General features: G+C 37.4%; 3 protein-coding genes and 1 pseudogene across 7 annotated transcripts; 3 read left to right on the plus strand and 1 right to left on the minus strand.

Moving 5' to 3' along the window:
* Window positions 1–3,174: 3,174 nt before the first annotated feature.
* Window positions 3,175–9,648, plus strand: LOC142638159 (protein sym-1). Of its 2 annotated transcripts, none has more exons than XM_075812165.1 (6): window positions 3,175–3,571; window positions 7,959–8,114; window positions 8,188–8,320; window positions 8,515–8,554; window positions 9,179–9,327; window positions 9,418–9,648. In XM_075812165.1, exons 1-5 carry the CDS (start codon window positions 3,311–3,313, stop codon window positions 9,264–9,266), a joined length of 678 nt encoding a protein of 225 aa, XP_075668280.1. In that variant the 5' UTR covers window positions 3,175–3,310; the 3' UTR covers window positions 9,267–9,327; window positions 9,418–9,648. The 2 variants fall into 2 exon arrangements, with proteins under 2 accessions (XP_075668280.1, XP_075668281.1); XM_075812166.1 differs by having other exon boundaries at window positions 3,204–3,571; window positions 8,188–8,426.
* On the plus strand, window positions 4,633–5,934 carry LOC142638160 (putative galacturonosyltransferase-like 9; annotated as a pseudogene).
* Window positions 9,649–11,031: 1,383 nt separating the features above from the next.
* On the plus strand, window positions 11,032–13,037 carry LOC142640349 (uncharacterized protein At4g28440). The gene is made up of 2 exons (XM_075814411.1): window positions 11,032–11,487; window positions 12,553–13,037. The coding sequence occupies exons 1-2, from the start codon at window positions 11,208–11,210 to the stop codon at window positions 12,741–12,743; spliced, it is 471 nt and encodes a 156-aa protein (XP_075670526.1). The 5' UTR covers window positions 11,032–11,207; the 3' UTR covers window positions 12,744–13,037.
* Window positions 13,038–15,063: 2,026 nt separating this feature from the next.
* LOC142638080 (protein NUCLEAR FUSION DEFECTIVE 6, mitochondrial-like) lies at window positions 15,064–19,001 on the minus strand. 4 transcript variants are annotated; one of them, XM_075812081.1, is made up of 3 exons: window positions 18,651–19,001; window positions 18,079–18,200; window positions 15,064–15,388 (listed from the first exon to the last, which is right to left on the minus strand). In XM_075812081.1, exons 1-3 carry the CDS (start codon window positions 18,809–18,811, stop codon window positions 15,381–15,383), a joined length of 291 nt encoding a protein of 96 aa, XP_075668196.1. In that variant the 5' UTR covers window positions 18,812–19,001; the 3' UTR covers window positions 15,064–15,380. The 4 variants fall into 4 exon arrangements, with proteins under 4 accessions (XP_075668196.1, XP_075668192.1, XP_075668193.1 ...); XM_075812077.1 differs by lacking the exon at window positions 15,064–15,388 and adding an exon at window positions 16,010–16,313; XM_075812078.1 differs by lacking the exon at window positions 15,064–15,388 and adding an exon at window positions 16,010–16,676.
* Window positions 19,002–19,524: the final 523 nt, after the last annotated feature.

Consider the following 19,524-nt stretch of genomic DNA (forward strand, 5'->3'; position numbering starts at 1 on the left):
CAGCCCCCTCGGCATCCACTTTTCTTTTCTTCTTAGAATTGTCAGTAGGAGGTTTTGGCTCGGCTGGAGGAAGGGGTGGTGGCAAGGCAGGGGGAGCTTGGGACCCTCTTGCTCCCTTCTTTGCCACTCGGGCGCCTCTATCAGTCATAAGGTCCTTCAGCTTGTCCATCTCTTCTTCAACAGAACTGTCGTCTGGACGCGCTATCACTAGACCCGCGATCCCAGAGGCTTCAGCTTCTTCTTCTTCCTCGTCGGAAAGGATAACAAACGGGTTTCCGCGAGGTCGTAGAGAGTCCTCGAGCCGAAACTGGTCTATCTCCTCGTCCAACGTGTTCAAGGAAGACACCCGCTCCTCTGGGATAGCAATTGCCTGAGGGTGCACAGCGAGGGGAACTGCCGCTATGGCCTGTGCGTACAACACTGTGTTTGGGGCGTCAGGGATGTCGTGGTCGGCCAGAAAGTGGGGTCTGGCTACGTTAATTTTCCTACGCCTTCGGTCACCCGCAATTATTGCGTTCTCGATCTCCTGGAAGTCCGAGGAGACGGGATTGTACCCCAGAATCAAGTGGGCCGCCCTAAGTTGTAAGTCTCTGCTAACGAACACCTCGGAACGTAGCACTCTATTCAAATCTGCAACGTTGCAGTGGCTCAAGCGTGGGCATACGTTTTGCTTATCTGCAAAGAAAAACATCCAAATAAATAAACATGGTCAGAGGCGCAGAACATATAATAAATTAAAGGTAGACGCTCAAGTAAATTCAAATGCACATTCCTAGATGATTTAGGGAGTTATGGGATGGGAAGTTAAATCCTAAAGGTGTCGCACCTGGATCTCCCCACTCAACTGGGCAGTGGGGGCCGTCATGCCAGTTGCCAGAGACGATGAGATAGTCATCCTTCATGCCTTTATTGGACTTGGGCAAACAAGAAATCAACCTAACTACGCTGGAGCGGGATTTGATGTAATAGCCCACTCCAGTGAGTTTGTGGCATTCGTACATAAAGACGACATCATGCCAGGTGAGGTTCAGACCCATTTGCTCATTTAGAGCGTCGACGCTACCTAAAACTCTAAAAACGTTTGGAGCGCACTGATCGGGACACAACCGATGGTTGCGGAGGTACTCCCTAGTTACGGGTTTCATTGGGAGGGTCATCCCACCTTCTACGAAGGCGACCATAGGGATGATGACCTCTCCGATTTTCCTAGAACCGGCCACGGCTTCCGCCGGGCAGTATTCTAAACCTACGTCGCTGGGAATACGATACTTGGCTCTAAAGCCTTCCATCCCCGCGGCGGTATCAACTAGACACTTGAACTTTCCCATCAGAAAGAAACAAAAAACTAAGTTCTAAGGGTGAGAACTGTTATAAGGGTAGCCGAGGACAGGGTCCGAGGAGAAAGGGTTAAGAGAAAAGAAATGAGAACTTACAAATTTCGAGTTGTGCAAATTTCCACGGATTTCTGCAGACAAAAGGTGATTACTGATGTTTTGATGGGATTAGCCTCTGGAGAAATAAATGAAGGCGCAGGTTCTTGAAGTGTCACGACATGCGGGAAGCAGCCTTGAAATTACATTTGTCTCGCCCAAATTTTCATGGAGTAACAAGGACCGTTGGATGCTCATCTCACCGTTGAATGTGGGAGACAAGGTATAACTTACGGTAATAAATGCGCGCATTTTTTAAAATAAAACTGCCAAGTGGCATCCTCTGGAACGCGAAACGGTCTTCACACGCGTAGTTATTTACGGAACGTGTGGGGAAAGTTTTCGTTGGATCAAAACCCTATTTTTCTCCTCGGATGATGAAAAATAGAGTTTTGAGGGGCTATTGTGAGGTGTAAAATGGCCCAAGTGGGCATATGGGCCTTTGGACTGTAGCATGGAGGGCCGACCTGCTCCATAATTAAACTCTACGAATTGGCCCATACGCCGAGGATCCGAGGGTACAGCCGAGGATCCGAGGGTACAGCCGAGGGCGAGTTTCTCCTCGGACAGATCCAAGAGAACTCAAGACTTCATTATGAAGGTCAAGGCATAACTCTAGAAAGACTAATAGTTAAAAGGGGGAGGCCCTGAACCTTCTAGATACACCAGTGTTAAGGAAAATATCTAGAGTAAAGGCTGCCACCTCCGCATTAAAGACTCTGCACCTACCTCCCTGGCCGCATTAATGGGGAAGTGACCCCTGAATAGTAGGGCAGAAACTTCTAGTCAGGGCCCCAAAAGGCATCAGAAAAAGGGGTATTTAAGGGGGGAGGAATGCAAAAGAGAGGGGGATCTCTCTCGCTCACTCTCTCTCTCTAAAGAAAAAGAAAAGAAATTAAGGATTGTAACCTGTAAGAAAGAAAGAGAAATAATACAGAGTTGGTCCTCGGCTTACATCCGAGGAGGCATATTTGCAATTAACAATTGTTATTCACAAGTGTTTGTAACTCTCAGGCTATTGTCAAGTTCTCAGTACCTTTAACCTAGATTTCAAGCCCACACTCTACAAATTTTATTGTTTAAGACTTATTGGGCCTGAGCCCATAATCTTCTTTGGGTCCAGGTGCAATTGTGCATCTACAGTATTGTTGTAAGATTATTTTACAAAGGGTTATGCTAACGAATGCCCTTAGAGCATTAGTTAACAATCCATTTTAGGAAAGTTTTGACATCACTTTTATGGGAAATGAAAAAAAACTGTTAAAAAATTAATTATTTTTCTTTCTTTCTCCATAAAAACTTTCTTTAAATGAATTATTAAATAATATTCTAAGGGCATTCGTTAGCATTTTCCTTTTGCAAAATAAGTTTTTCCTTAACTCATCTCCCCATGAGACAAATTAAAGTAATTAAACTTGCCTCTTCAACATAACCAGATGAAACTCGACTCTTCAAAAATACGAGTTTAAGAAAAATATCATAAGACAAATTAACTTTAAAAATGCTATTTTATGATTTTATCAAATAATTTTTAAAGGTATTATTATTATTATTTTATTTTAAAAGTCCCATCTCCCAAATTCTACAACAATTTTATATTATCAAAAAATAATTTGTAAATGGCATTATTTATTTATTTTAAATCTATATTACAAGTCGTTAAACATTAATTAATAAGTTGGTGAAAACTGCATGTACTACACAACAACTCATTTAATTTAATAAAATAAGAGCTGTACTACAAATCGTTTAATGTACGAAAATCATCAAAACACTTTCCATTTTGAGGAGTGAACTAAACGAATAAATAAATAAGCGCAATTTGTTTTTGAAAATATTGTTGTTTTTGTTTTTGTTTTTGTTTTTGTAGTTTCAGAAAAATGGAGGCTTTGGGTGGAGGCCTTGGCGGGCTCTGGAACTCAACCCATCTCTTCAGGAAAAGACCCAAAAAACCCGAATCCAAATCCAAATCCAAATCCTCCGATTCCGCAGCGGCAACTGGCAGAGCCGGTTACCGGTTTCCATTGAAGCAAGCCGTCACGGCTGGCTCGCTCGCTCTCGCCGGCGACACCATCGCCCAGCTCAGGGAGCGGTGGACTAAGCGAGAGCCTTTGAACACTGATTCCATTGCTCTCACTAAGGTCAGTGGAAACTCAAAGCTGCTCCTTTTTTTTTGTTATGCTGTGTTTGGTTGCTGAGAAAATGAGGGGAAAAAGAAGTGTGAAGTTTGAAACTTTTGAGAGTTATGTGTTTGTTGTCCGCAGTTTGGGTGCCAATGGAAGTGTTTATCTGAAAGTAGAAATAATTAACAATTTTCTGAATTTTGATGTATTGAATTTTTGTTTGTTTGGAGTTCTCTTTACCCTTTTGCTAATTGGTACTCTGTTGGAATTTTTGTTTAATGAAGCTTTTGAGTCTGTCAGATGAACCAGAAAATGGCTATTGTGTGGTCTGTTTGGTTGCTCTGAAAGGCGAAAAATTTGAGCCTTAAAATCCTTATCAATCAAGCCCATAACCTCAAGCCAATGTGCTCTTGCTCAAATGTGGCAGCTCCTTGCCTTGCAGTCAATACCCACTGGTTGCATGTGTAACTTACTAATCACAAAGTCAAGCCCATAACTTCAATAAGAATTTAATGGGGTAATCGCTAAGAGCCTTATAGCTCTACTAACACCTCTTAGTGTTTTCAATGGAGATGTCCGAGGTTCTTATCCCCCCTCCCTTGCTGTTGTTACTATTGAATATCCACACACACACACACAAAAAGGAGAGGTAATGGGGTAACAAAATTTCAACTTTTTGCATCTCATTACTAAAACTGGCAAAAAAAATTGCAAAACATATTTCTTGTCTATCATATACATGATGTGCGAAGAGTAGCTCAATGGTATTGCTTGATGTAACAATTGAAATACAAAAAATATACAAGATGTATTAAAGCTAGAGAACAAAAGCATAATTTTTCTAAGGGATAATTACAGTAAACTCACGTGTGGTTAGGTCCGTTTTCACTTTGCCTACCCGTGGTTCAATCATTTACACTTTGCCCTCCTGAGGTACCTTCCGTTAGAGATCTGCTACCCACCTCTCCCTCTGCCATTTGAAAAACATATTTTTAGGAAAAAACAGACATAACAAAGATCAAAAAGTTGGGGTTTTTATTGCTTAAGAACTTCTCATATCTTTCTCAAAAAAAAAAAAAACTTCTCATAGAACTTCTCATATAAGTTCTCAAGAAGAAGAAGAAGAAGAAAGAAATTTATTATAGCCTTACTTCATTATACCCAATCTCCAAAACCCATCTCTTTCTTCAAGAACCCACAAAGAAAAATACCCAGAAAACCCAGTAATGCTTCCTTTCAGATTAAGCATCGTCGTTTTGTTTCTTCTCGTGTCGCTTCTTTTGCCGCCGTTTTGTCTCTGTATACGGTTGTTTTCAACGAGACCGAACGACAGCGGAGATGGGCTTGGGCTTGGGCTTGATGGGTTGTCGCGGTTTGCTGAAGCACCGAACTACCGTAACAGGAAAGAGTCCTACGTGTCCTTGTCCGATCCACATTCCCTTCCCTCAACTTCAAAGTCTACATCTTCCGCAAAATCCTATGCTAGCCGGTTTTTGGTTGCTAGTAGATCCAGCTTTCTCTTCTCTTCTCTGCTCTCTCAATTCTAGCTCTCTTCTGGCTTTCTCCTTTCTTCGGCTACCTTTGTTGATTTTTGAGCTTTGTGATGCAGTGGTGTTGGTTGAGGCAAATTGATTGAAGCACTGTGGTTCATGATGGGTTGATTTATGTTTCAAGGGTTTTGATTTTGAATGATTCTGATGGGCTTTGGGGTTGGAATTTGCTATGGGTTTTAATTTAGGGATGGGTTTTGCCTTTTGGATTCAAATTTTGTGGGTTTCAGTTGTGTGGATTTTGCTTTGATTTTTTGTGGGTTTCTATGCATCTATAGGTTAATGGTGGTGGTGGTAGGGTGTTGCCATGGTGGGTTTGGCGAGGTGGTGGTTGATTGGCAATGGTGGGTTTATGGGTTTAGGTGATAAACCTAATCTCCTCCTCGATCTGACAAGCTCTCGAGAACCCATTGAACTACCTCGTAGACATTCTCGATTCCTGCATTGACCGCGTGACTTCGACGCATGTCATCGGAGCCCCCGAATACTGCCACGCGAATTTCACCAAGTACTTCACGGACCCGTTCTGGTCCGACCTGATTCTTTTCCAGGTATTTTCGACCCGAAACCCGTGCTACTTCAACACTAGGGTTATAGTCATGGATTTGGTGAAGTGGAGAGAAGGGTACTACAAGAAGAGAATTGAGAACTGGATGGAAGTGCAAAGAAAAAAGAGGATCTACAAGTTGAGTTCGTTGCCACCATAGAAGTTCTTAAGCAATAAAAACCCCAACTTTTTGATCTTTGTTATGTCTGTTTTTTCCTAAAAATATGTTTTTCAAACGGCAGAGGGAGAGGTGGGTAACAGATCTCTAACGGAAGGTACCTCATGGGGGCAAAGTGTAAATGATTGAACCACGGGTAGGCAAAGTGAAAACAGGCCTAACCACATGTGGGTTTACTGTAATTATCCATTTTTCTAATTAACAGTTGCAAATGCAAAGGACCACAGCTAGGATGCTTGTAGCCACTTGAGAGTCTGTAGCCATTAAAAGCCACCTTAGTTGCTTCTCCTCTGACATGGTTAATCCAATCTATTCATGACACAAAACCAGTTTTTGGGTCTTCAGCAATTCTATAAGAACAAAGCTAAGCACTCTTCCCTCATGATCCCTTATAATACCTCCAAACTCACATCTGTTAAGGGTGCCATTAATATTTACTATTTAGCATCTAAAAGACTAAATCTAGCAGCATGACATTTCTGGCTTTTTTAGAAGGTTTTAGGAAGATCCAAGTTATTCTAAAAAGTAAACACTATTTTGAGCCATACCTTTTTACATTCTTTGTCTTTTTTTGATAAGTAGCCATACCTTTTACATTCTTTAAACCCATGATGCGTGGAAAATATATATTAAGCCATGTCAGTGATTGCTCGGTTGAATATTTAGTTCTGAAAATCCTAATCCTTTTATTTCTCTACATGCAAAAGTGATAGACCACAGCAGCAAAAGCAGTTTTTATCGTATTAATCAAACCACTTCCTCTGAATCTCTGCTGCATCCAAAATAGTTCCTGCTCCCAACCAAAATATTTCTTCTAATACAGCATAACTCCAAAATTGCAGACCATATTCTTTCAGAGTAGTTGCATTCAAAAGAGAGGAGTTGTGTATTCTTTTTGTTACTCCTTACAGACCTGGATTTGCTCTATATACCCTTTGTAGCCAACCATGAAACTATGTCTAGTTGTGAAATGATCTCTCCAAACCAGAGAATTCATGGAACTCTGGGAAGATTTGTCTCTATATATATTTAATTGAGAACATCCCTCATACGGATAGCAAAGAGTTTGAGGATAAACATTATTGAATATCAAATTCAATATTTTTGTGGTCTAGTTTTGATGTGGGGCTTTCTTGACACCTATCAAAGTTTTCTTAGTTATTATTGAGTTTTCAATGTAGAGTTTTTTATGTTAGAAAGTTGTTGGATCAGTTTTAATTAAGTTTACTAGAATAATTTCTGGAATGGGATCTCTTTGGTTGTACCAAAGGCCCATGAATCTTATTTTATGTCTTGAGCCCTGTTCCTATTTTATTTAGCAGTTCTTAAATCTTTTTATTTGTTATTAGTAAACCTAGTCATTCTAGGAATAGGTTATTTAGAGTCGTACTCCTTTGAGGAAAAGATTTAACAATAGCCCAAGGCTTTATTGTTGTCAATAATATTGATATTTAGCAGCTTATTTTAAACTTTGAGGGTGTGATTGCCTTATCCTACCTGAGTGTGATTACTTTGGAAAACATAGGTATGATTGCTAGTGTTGTATCTATGTTATTTCTGGTTCTATTCCCTGTTTTAACATATTCAGGATTCAATCTTTTGTTTACCTTAACCCTTAAACATCAATCCTTATTCAAGAACCTTTCAAGATCTCATCAAGAAATCTAGTTCAGGGCTGTGTTCATAAAGATTTAACATCAAAATTGATATCAGAGCCCATTCATGCTTCCACCCTGTGTCATTCACTCTCATTAGTAACTATCATCATCACAAGTGCTAGAATAAGACCTCTATAGAATGAACCCAGTTAAAAGGTAGTATAGATTGGGAAAGTGGTTGTGAGGACAATGCAATTTGACACTTCCACTTTGATTGATACCTCTATGGTCTTGATTTTGTGGTTAAACACTTAACCAATCAATTCTGTACCCCAAACATAGTAGGTACATATGTTGGAAAAGTTTCCATCCATGACACATTCTTCATTTCTGGTTTGCTAAGTATAGTTTTATCTAGTTGGAAGCATATAATCTATGACATGTCAAGAAAGTTTCTTGCTATGTTCTCTTTGCATCTAAGTGGTGCAGATGGCTGTTCAGAGTTTCATTTTTAACCAACACTTTCCTTTAGGATGTAATGTGGACCCTCCTTTCAGACCATGACTGGATCCGTGCTCTGCGGATGACTTCGTATGGGTTTCTTTTCTATGGCCCTGGTTCTTATGCATGGTACCAGTATCTTGATTATGCTTTGCCGAAGCAAACGGTGGAGAACCTAATACTGAAGGTGTACTACCTTTGAATTTTCACTTTCATATTCAGCATTTCAATTAGTGTAACTAACTTTTATTTACTTGCAGATTGTATTAAACCAAATTGTGCTTGGTCCAACTGTGATTGCTGTTGTTTTTGCATGGAACAACTTATGGCAAGGGAAGCTCTCACAGCTTCCAGAAAAATACCAGAAAGATGCTCTTCCTACATTACTTTTTGGTAAAAAAACAATCTTTGACATGATGTTTACATTGGCTTGATAATGTGGTCCAGATTTCACAGATGGGCTCTAGCTCAAATGGCATCTCCTCCTTGTAAAAACGAGGTAGAGGGTGAGACCAGTGTGTAAGAACCGAGCATGTGTAATTTCTAGTAATAATGTAAATTGATTTTCTTTTTTGATTTCTATGCAGGATTTAGATTCTGGATCCCTGTCAGTGCATTGAATTTCGGGTACGCTTTTACATCTTTATGAAATTCCCTGGGATTTGAAAATGGAATTAGTTCTTTGCGTTCTCTGAAAAAGGTTTTTTTTTTTTAGGGATCTGAAAAAGTTTTGGGAGAATAGAAAAAAGAAAAAGGCATTTGAATTGACACCCAGCAAGCAAATCTTTTCTTGTTCAAAAAGTGTGCATAAATTCTTACTTAACAATGTTGACACCCAGTATTGGGAATAACAATGTTGTATTTCTAGGTTCATTTGTCATTTTCTTTTCCCTTTTTTTTATTTATTCATTTCCAAGGTTTCCAAGGTTCAGCTTGGAGAGAAGAATCAAAGATTTCAAAAACTCTTTATCCTAACTAGGAGAGTTAATTGCTTGCTGGATGCTTCGCTAGTCGAGACAACTTCTGAAGTGTAGCGGAAGTTGAAACTCAAAACTAAGTACAATGATTTGAAATGCTCTGGATATATCAATTTCATATATTTGCATTGGTTCATTTAATGAATCATTTTTTCAGAGAACATAGTCCTCTAGGACTGACTTCGTCTATTTCCCTCATTACGATTACCTAGTACTTTTTTTGTTGGAACATCAAGCTTTACATGCCTTGGCTATATATATGGCATCTTTACAGGGTAGTGCCTCTTCAAGCCCGTGTGGCTTTCATGTGTTTGGGCTCGATATTCTGGAACTTCTATTTGTCTTCGACCATGAGCAAGTAATTCATACGTACAAGAGTTTAATTAATGATTTATTATCAGCAGATGGAATTTGGACCATCAGGTATTTTCTCATATTTATTCTCCTTTTCTGGATTTGTAAAAATTACTATTGGGTCTTGATGTGATTTTTTTTTTCTTTTTTTTTTTGTAGGTCAATTTTTGACCTGAAATCCGTTCTCGCAGAAAGCATGTGAATTGGAAGCAGTGGTTTTAATCCTTCTCCATTTTCATTTGCTACAAATTTTAAATTAAAGTTTTTTAAATGATTCTGTCCTAACGAATTTGTGAACCTCTAGATCTTCAGGATAGGCTCCTGCTAGGGATTGTGAGTACATTAACTAAAATATATAGAAGTGGTAATATGGTGTTCCCATTTTTTTCATGGTGTACCAGAAATCTGTCTTTTCGTTTGGTTTGGTATTCCATATGAATCTATATTATCTATCATTTACTTAATAAAAAAATGTTACAAATAAATTATGGTAATAAATATCTGGCGATTACTTGGTTTAACAATCCTTTTTTTTTTCTTTTTTTTTGACAAACTCTTGGTTTAACAAGCCAGATGTATTGTTCACCAGCACAAATTTTGATTAACTACTCGAGGATTTTCTTTGAACTGAGTTCTTGGTACAGCCTTTGATGGATTACTAACAGATGTATATTCAATAATGAGCTATTAATTGAAGTCTTTGAAAGTAGGTTTTTTACACCAGGATTGTGTGCCAGATTAACGGAAGCGATCATACGCTTTGAGGGTGTCCTTATGCACAAAGTTTGCTGAGTAATTGAACCCTGGCTAACAAGACATCATTTTAGTGTTAGTGTAAAAGGAATTTTCATAATAATGCCAACAGCCTTGGAACTTGAGTCCTACTTTTGTTGGGTGCTGCTCATGATGTGCAAATAAGTGAATAACAAGAATCTTTAAGTAGAAGAAAAACAACTTCTATTTTGACAATTTAAAGAGAACGAGAACAATGCAAACATGAGAAGAGGCCATGGCAAAACCTATTGATGCAACAGCTTAGAATGCAATTTGTTTAACCTGATATGTGAAGAGCGCATAACCAAAATAGGGCTTGTTTTGATGATGTTGAATCACTCACATTATCCCATGTAGTTTATATGAACCATGTGAAATATCCCATTCAGTTCTAAGTTGTTAGTGGTTGTTGGAGTGGATAAAAAGGTAATTTTAATGATAAATATATATTAGAACCAATATCAACTTACTACTTAAGATTTGCTATAAAGAATATTATAGACATAGCATTTCAATCTTATATGTTCAATCTGAGTATTCATTTACGAGTATTCATTTGAGACAAGATTTGGTGGTGCAATACTCTTGCTCGATGTACAACTACTCTAAAAAAAAAAAAACCTTTTTTTTTAATCGTTAATATTGAAAGTTGCGCTCTCAATCGATCATTAAAAGCAATTGCACTTGATCTCAATCCATTTACTTAAACCTTATATAAAGTAAAACTCTACAATTTATGATTCAATTTTCGCCAACACAAAAAGTTAATTGGTGATTAGCTGTTATGATCCGAAGATAAAGACTCCTAATGGGAGGACAAGTAATATAAATTATCCCAATAGTATAAAAAATTATTCCAAATTCCCAATGCTATTAATTGTTTTGTAAAAATATTTTGGTAAAGAAAAAGGTTATAGGGCCTAGTTTCAAAATAGGGCTTTCTCAATACTCTAGCCCAAACCCGGAATTAAATCCCAATATTCCCTCAAAAAAGCTTTTGGGTAGGGACCGCACGTAGGGTTTAACTTCTTCACCACTTCTTCAACTCCGCATTTCTGCTTTTGCTTTTGCTTTTTGCTTTTCCCCATTCATTAAGTTCTGAAGAGACTCTCTCACTTTGCCTAGGGTTTTATCATTTATTGAGCTTCTTCTTGGACCATACAACCACCATAGTAATGGCGACAGTGGCAACAGGGAATACCAACAATACTAATAATACTGCTGTAGCGAAGAGGAAGCCCGTGTTCATCAAGGTTGACCAGCTGAAGCCTGGTACTTCAGGTCACACGCTCACTGTTAAGGTGGTCAGCTCCAAGACCGTCAAGGCGACCAACAACAACAAGCCTGGCAGATCTACCATGCTCCTCTCTCGCCCTCTCCACCCCACTCGTATTGCTGAGTGCCTCGTCGGCGATGAGACTGCCACCATTGTCTTCACTGCTCGCAACGACCAAGGTTTATTGATCATTTTCTATAGTTTGCTGTTTCTGAATTAATGGGTCTTTGTGTTTTGATGATGAGGGAGTTTGTGTGGAAATTTTTTTGATGAATTTGGTGTTTTGGGTGATGGGTTTTGCTTTGTTTGGGAAAATTGATTCTGGGTTTTTGTTTTTTATTTTTTTGGGTGTTGAGGGGTTTTGGGAAATGGGAAGATGTTGGTAGTTTTTGGGTATTGGATTTTGGGGGTTTCTTTTGAATGACTAATTGGGGTTTGGTTATGTATGTGAAAGTGTTCTTTGGTTGTTTTGGTGGTGTTTGTGGTATCTTTGGTTGCTATGGTAGGTTGGAGAAAGGGAAGGAATTCATGCTTTGGGATTGGTGCAACTCTCGCTGTAAACTGGAATTTAAAGTAACTGTGTATTGCTGTGTAGAAATTACATATAATGCATTTGTAGTGTGTTTGGTTGGGAAAAATTGGGAAAGCTATTACCTGGCTGGTGCTGGGATTATAATTCTTTTGGGGTCTAACATTGATGCAACTATGGGATTTTGTTGGATTGACACCATGCATGTATTCATCTATGTTTGATGTATGTACAGGTGTAGTTATGTGTATGTATATTGGTTATTGTGTTCTGTTTTTTTGCTGAGAAATGCAGGAAGAGAAAGGGTTTTGAGATTTGAGTTTCAGCCTCTTTATCTGTTTTGGCATGATAATGATAAAATCCTTTAATTAATAGCACTTAGTGAAACCTCATGGGTTGAATGTTAATCTTCAAAGTTTTCAATTGGTGTAGTATCACTTATTTTACTCATTAATTGAGTGAGTATCTTACTTTTCCAGTCATTCATACAGTCATACTTTGTTTATTGAGTCAAATGTATATCCTGGACCCACTATTAGTATTCTGAATCTGGTATAAGTGTTTATGTGACAGCCACTTACATTGGCTTTAGCTTTTCTTGTTGCAGTAGCACTATAGAATGCTGTGTGATGGATGTTTGTTGTCACAAGGTTTTGAGAATATTGCTCTCATGTATTATAATCTGTTATCTAATGAGGGCTTTATGTATGTGCAGTTGATATGATGACGCCAGGTGCCACTGTGATACTGCGGAATGCAAGGATTGACATGTTTAAAGGGTCTATGAGGCTAGCAGTTGATAAATGGGGACGCGTTGAAGTCACTGAACCTGCTACTTTTGAAGTTAAGGAGGATAACAATCTTTCTCTAGTTGAGTATGAGTTAGTTAATGTCGTTGAAGAATAAGCGTGTCCTATGGAAGTCAATGTTTTGGCATTAGGGGTTTGATTTCTGTTTCCTCGCAATGAACTGTTATCTGGGTTGCAATTTTTATATATGTGGTACACGAGTCTTGCTGAAGTTGTTTTTGCCCCTAATATATATTTTGTGGTAAACACCAAGTAATTGTGAATTTGGGAATATGATGGATTTGGAAAGGTTGGTCAATGCAGAAGCTTTATGTTCTACATAGCTGTACTTGGAAAAGTAAATCTTAAATTTTCAATGCTGGTCAGAATAGAAATTTCATGTTGTCAACAATACATTTCCACTCATTTTGTGTTTACTTGGTTGCTTGTACGTTTTTGCCTAGAATTCTTGATTAAGTACCAAGCTGCAGTCTTGATACAAATGTGATTTTGTGTTTCTTATTTGGTTTATATGGGACTTCTGGTCATAATGAGGGAACTGTTGATAACTTTTTAACCTATTTTCCATCTGTATAGAAAGAAACAGCCTGTGATTTATTCTCGATCCAAAGTGTGTACTGGTAGGGGAGGTTTTGGCTTCAGAGAACAATTCAGATTTCTTGCTCACTTTTCTGCATTGAAGGTTTCGATATTTCCTGGGATCATTTATTGCTCTATGGGTGTGAACGTTTGCAGCTGAATCTCTGGATGGTGCAAGACATTGTCAAAGACTCAAAGCAGCTTAAAAGTTCATTGGGTGGTTAAATAAATGGAGGTAGAAAAAATATTCTCATTGTTTGTGGCTGAATCTCTGAAATGAATGGGGCAAAGAGATTGTCAAAGTAGCTTAACTGTTCATGTGCGAGCTAAAAAGAGAAGGTCGAAGAAATAGGCAAGTGAGCAGTGTGTACGAACTCCCTGTAAATTGTTGTAAACAAATCGCAGTTACTTTATATGGGGGTCATCTGAACATAAAAAGAACAACTCTCCTAGCCAAACAAAACCGGCGACTTCTCAATGAGGACTTAAGGCCATGCACTCAAATTCTAAAAGCGAAAAACCTGCCCAAAACAAATATAGCAAATTTTAAATACTAATTTGCGTGCGATTTGTGAGAAAAAGGGCTCAATTTGGGTATTAGAAATGGGGAAAAATCCGGCTTCTGGACTCATCACTCATACATGGTTAGGGTCATGCCTTATAACTTAAGGACTTTTATCCAAGGACCACTCCAACAAAATGAGAGAGGGAGAGAGAGAGAGAGACAGAGAGAGAGGATGCTCATTTTTGCTCTACTACACAGACCCTTGGACCCAAATCTTCAGACTCAGATCAGTTAACTAGAGTCCCAACCCCTCTGGCACATTTGATACTGCATCAGCTTTACCGTTTGGACCTTGATTTTGGATAGTAAGCCCGCCCCTCATCATAATTGGAAATGGCTATGGCATTTGAAAACTCTACCAAGGATTCAACCCTTTTTTATGGCTGCCATGTATTGTTATTTCATATTTGTTAAGACTTTTTTTTTTTTTTTTTTTTTTGAGAAAGATTTGTTAAGACTTATGACAGACTTAATACTCGTAGCTTTCTTCAGGTTAGGAAATGTTAGTTGAAAGTAAGTCAATTCATTTCGTGCAACTGGATCTACCGTCACACACAAAGAAATCATTGTGCGGACTTGCCAGCAAAGAAAGGGTGCTTGTCAGACCAAACCTTATGCTATATTCTGATTCTCCCCTTTCTCTATTCCATATAAATATATTCTTTTATTTGCAATGGTCAAATTCATAAATAAAATAAAATAAAAAACACATACACAAACAAGGAATAAAAAGGTGCAGAAACAAAGAACCCACAAAAATCACAAATTTCAGCACTGACATTTCACATATTCTCTCACAGAAAAACAATCACAAATTTTAGCACCAACAAAGAACAAACTGCTGCGACGACCAAGCAAGTCTTTTTCACTTGTGGTGTTGACCAAGGAGGAAGACCAGTTTAACTCAAATTCAGTGGCACTACGTGGTCAATACTACCAAGATGCTCACAGATACTAGAAGGATTTCTGCGATCACCTTAATTTTGTTGTTCTAATTTTATTAATGAGATATTAGCCATGAGTGTCCTAACTGACAAGTCAAAGGACCAAGTAGAAAATGTAGTAAGAATTTGAACCCCAACACATAACCCCCAAGAAGCTTACCACGGAACATTTTTTTTACTAACAGTTACAGCTAATTTGACAAGAAAGCACCTGGTCTTGGGAGTATGTTGCAATCAAAAGGAAAGGAAACTATGCCAAATTTTAGTTGACAAGAATATCAGTGTATTATAACTAAGCCTGACCTAGTTTGCGATGAAGGACAATCGAGTGAAACAGAACATAAATCAATTCTACATGAAAGGGAATAGTAAAATAAATAATAAAGATAATGCCGCTACCAAATCCCAGGGTAACTAAAACCTGCACAAATACAATTCATCCGTCTACAACACAAAACCCATACAAAGATCATTAAGGATATATTTATTAAGCAAAACTACTAGAAAATCCAATAACTGATCTAGTAGCCATGACTAGCAAGTAAATGTCTACTATGAGATAGCAACAAAATTAAGGGAAAAGGCAAGGTAAGGTCATCATGATCATAGTCCTTCTCCAGGCTGGATTGCCAATGATTAGAGGATATTACAGCCCTAAACAAACAAAACACTGAGTCAGAAATGAAAAAAGAAAAATCTATTGGTTTAGTCAAATAGTCTTGGGCTCAATGCAAAACCCAGATAGCAAGAGACAACAATTCCTCTATTTGAGACACAGATATACTGAACCTACTATAATGGTACCATTAGAAATCATCTCACATGAATAAGTACTACCATCAAGTATGTCTACACATAACTTCGGGTTTCTCTTTTAGGGGAACATTCATATAGTAATATTTATATAGTAATAATCCTTGCAACCTTAAAAGTTAAAACAGATCACCTGAAAAAAGTAGCATCAAAATTTATGACAATTCCTGTCATTGTTATCAATCTACATACAGACATACATATATATATGGACTTTTTACTTCTTTGAATCTTTGGTCCTAAGAGTTTTAGGACAGGACTGCCACCATAAGCTAACTGCATTGCAAATGTATAACTGACCAGTTGAATGTTCCTTCCCAGTTTTCAGCCCTAATATCAATTGGTAGTATTTGGAGAATTAGACTGAGGTACTAGTATAGGTTCATCATAGGAGGAGCTTTCAACTTTTTTCCAATTCATCACATTTATCAAGAAGATACCTACACCACAGCTCCTGCTATATGTGTGATAATAACTTGCATAAGTAAAAAACGAAAAATAGACATCTGTTTGACATGATTCAATGTCATCAGGGTGAAAAAGGTAATTAGCAATCTTCTCAAAATTATACATGAAATTCTCATAGGCTTAGACCCAAGCCAGATAAAGAAGGATTAAAAAAGAAAAGAAAATTTTTCAGAACAGAATTGTCCAGTAGGCCTCTCATTAATACTTCTAACTTATCAGCGTCCTCTTAGAATGCAATAACTTCAGACAAAACTTCTTCTGAACCCATTGGACATTCATCACAAATCATCATTGCAAGCTGATTGCATAGGAGATATTAGTACAATTCTAATTGAGCTTATTAACATTGATGCAAAAATCTTTGAAGAAAGAAGAAATAACTGATTTCATTGTTCTGCAATACATCTTCTCATTTAAAGTCTATGAGCTACATATCAAACATCAATCATCAGACAAATAGTACTAATGCCTTTATGTCATTGACAAAATTAATGGAGTGCACTAGTTCATCTAAGTTTTGGAGCTCAGGATATTCAACTTGTATCTTCTGCAGCTCATTCAAAACTTCTAACTTATCAGCAGTCACTGTCTTATAATGAAGAATTTTGTACACAAAACTTTGCTTGAATCCTCGGCATTCATCACACATCATCATTGCAAGCTGATTGGATGGAAATGATCAGTAATTCAGTACGCTGGTTTAATGATCCCAGTGACTAAATTGCTAAACTAATTAAAATCCAGAACAATATTCAGAATCAATTATTCATGCTTAATATTACAGAATAGCTCACCATTCATAGTCACATGTAAACATTATGTAACACAACTCAAATCATTTTACAGAAAAATCTAGACTTCAGAGGTTGAAATCTAGCATCTAGTTCCTATGTATTGTGGATCATGAGGCACTCTTTATGCCCTAATGGAAAATCTAGCAAGAAAATAAGAAAGGTGATAAGAATGCATCTAGTCCATCATTTCAATCAATTATTCATTGTTGAACCATAACATTCCATAAACACCTTTATAGATTCAAGCCCTTAAGAAGAAAATCTAAAAGATTCAAACTCTTATTTTTAGGAAAATCTCAGCTTATCTCCCAAAGTGTGTATTAAGCAAAGTTTTCTTGTTATTTCATCAGTAAATCTTCATCTAACTACCATTTGTCCAAAAGTTAAGCGTATCATTTTCTTTATCAGTAAATATCCTTCTATCTGCCACCCAACTGAACAAACCCATGAGACCACCACACTTCATAAAAACCTTCCTGAAGATGTACTGGATGACTCAAATGATTTGATGGACTCTTATGGAAGCAGAAAATTATAATCATAAGCAACACATAATTTTAACAGAATAAAATGATACACAAAAGCTACTGCATCATATTAATCGATAGATCCTCTCAAAAAATATCAATATAAATCAGTTGTTTTCACATCTCATTTCATCATTACTTCAGAAAAGACAGGTATCCCGCTTAATCTACTGCTGATACTCCCTACAACTTTAAAAGCAAAAAACATAAACAAATCCAAGTCATTCCATCTTTGCTTCTTGATCTTCATCTAGTCTTGTCTCGGCCTACAACAGAAAAGTAGTATGCTTTTTACAAAAAAGGGGGGTAAACGAGAATGGTAGATCGACTTATGTTTATAAGAGACCAAAAGAACAGAAACTGCAGGAAAAAGAATTTGATTTGGTTGGAAACAACAAATCTCCATGCTCTGCAATCAACTTATGTATCCTTGTGTTGTGCATATTTGTCCACTAGAGTTCTTTTCTTTGATAATTCAAAAGTTACAATGGGGAAGAGGGGGATTTTAACCATAGACGCCTCCATTGGAAACATTAGTGTGCCAGTAAAACTACAAGGCTCTTGATTACTCATCCACTATTCTAATGACCATAGGGATCACCCACAACAATCACCAATTAGAGAAAATTAAATGGAATAGAATGACATCACGGCGCTTAATACCCAATTCAAGATAAGCTTAAAGGATTCTAGCACCTAACCATAAAAATATATATCTGAGAATAGAGTAAGCTGACTATACCATCTGGGAGCCAACAGTAACTGCCGCCAGAGATTGAGAGCATTGATGTCATCAAAGCCGATGCAGTCGCAGTGTGGTATGGCAGCATTGACTCCACACAAAAACCCGTTTGAACAGGACACCTTCCACACAAAAAACAATATCATTATTTACATTATCCTTGCTTCAAATCTCTCTCTTTCTCTCCAATAATTATCATTAATGATAAAATTTAGCTTAAAAGTAACTCTGTTTGGAAGCTGAGAAAATGTAGGAAAAGAAAACAATCTAAGCTTTCGGATATAAACATAAAATGAAAAGTTAATTTTCACGAAAACCCATTTTATGTGTTTACTGAATTTATCTAAAGATTAGTTTTTTATTGCCACCAAGTCCCAGGTAACCTGTTTAGTTTTAGAGAAAATGTGCAATGCTTCTCTGATTACAAATAACAAAAACAAAAGCAAACTAGTTTCAACTTTCAATAAAAGACTTTGTTTTTACTTTTGGTTCCAAAATAATGTAGTAAACTTTCATGCCAAAATTGAGAAACTATAAAAATCAGATTCAGACATATATATATATGTTTGTACCTGAGAGCGGAATTGGAGAGAGAATTTTTGGTTGGGATGCGAAAGGGAGAGCGAGCCGTTTTAGCTGTAGATGTAGCTTGGGGAGCGAGACGAGCCGCAGCGCCGCGAGCGGAGCCGGAGCATGACCGGAATATGGATCTGGCGGCGGCTGCTGAGGCCATCGGAGATTGCAAAGAATGGCAAAGGATTTTCGGAAATGTTGTGAGGTTCTTTGTTAGGGGTTTTTGGGCTTTGGGTTTGTAAGTGGTAAGTGTTTACTTACTTACTGTTAAGACTTCAAAAGAGGAGGGTTTTCGAGAGGGTTGTGTAAGATCACTCACTCACATCACATGTAGATGCAGTCACCAAAATGGTAATTACAACTTTTTTTTTCCTTTTATATTTTTTCTTTCTCCACAATAAAATAAAATAAAAAATGTAATGGGTTTTCCTCGGCCCAACCTATTATCTCTCTGTTTGATATCTCGTAATTTTCCCTAGCTTATTTGCTAGATATGAAACAAAAAATATAATTTTTGGTAGCATTTATGTTAAATGGTTGACAAAAAGATAAAGCTAGTTGTTTTTTAAGCTAATCAAAAATGAAAAATTAGATTAAAAAAAATAACCAAAAAGCTTCTTTTTTTTTTTCAATCGGATACCACATGAATTTTTAGTTACTTGTCCTATTATTGAATCTTCATGCAATTTATTTAAATAATTTAATTGTGATTTAAAATTTTAAACCATCTTACTTCTTACCTCTAGTTGGGATGGTACCTCTAGCCAGTGCCAGCTCAATAGTATAAGGCACTGATGTGGCCGCCTAAGGCTCCAAGTGAAAAAATGACCCCTAAGTTTTAACCAATAGTATTAATTAAGCTAAAATATTAAC

This window comes from Castanea sativa, chromosome 6 (genome assembly GCF_040712315.1).
Source record: "Castanea sativa cultivar Marrone di Chiusa Pesio chromosome 6, ASM4071231v1".
Lineage (NCBI taxonomy): Eukaryota > Viridiplantae > Streptophyta > Magnoliopsida > Fagales > Fagaceae > Castanea > Castanea sativa.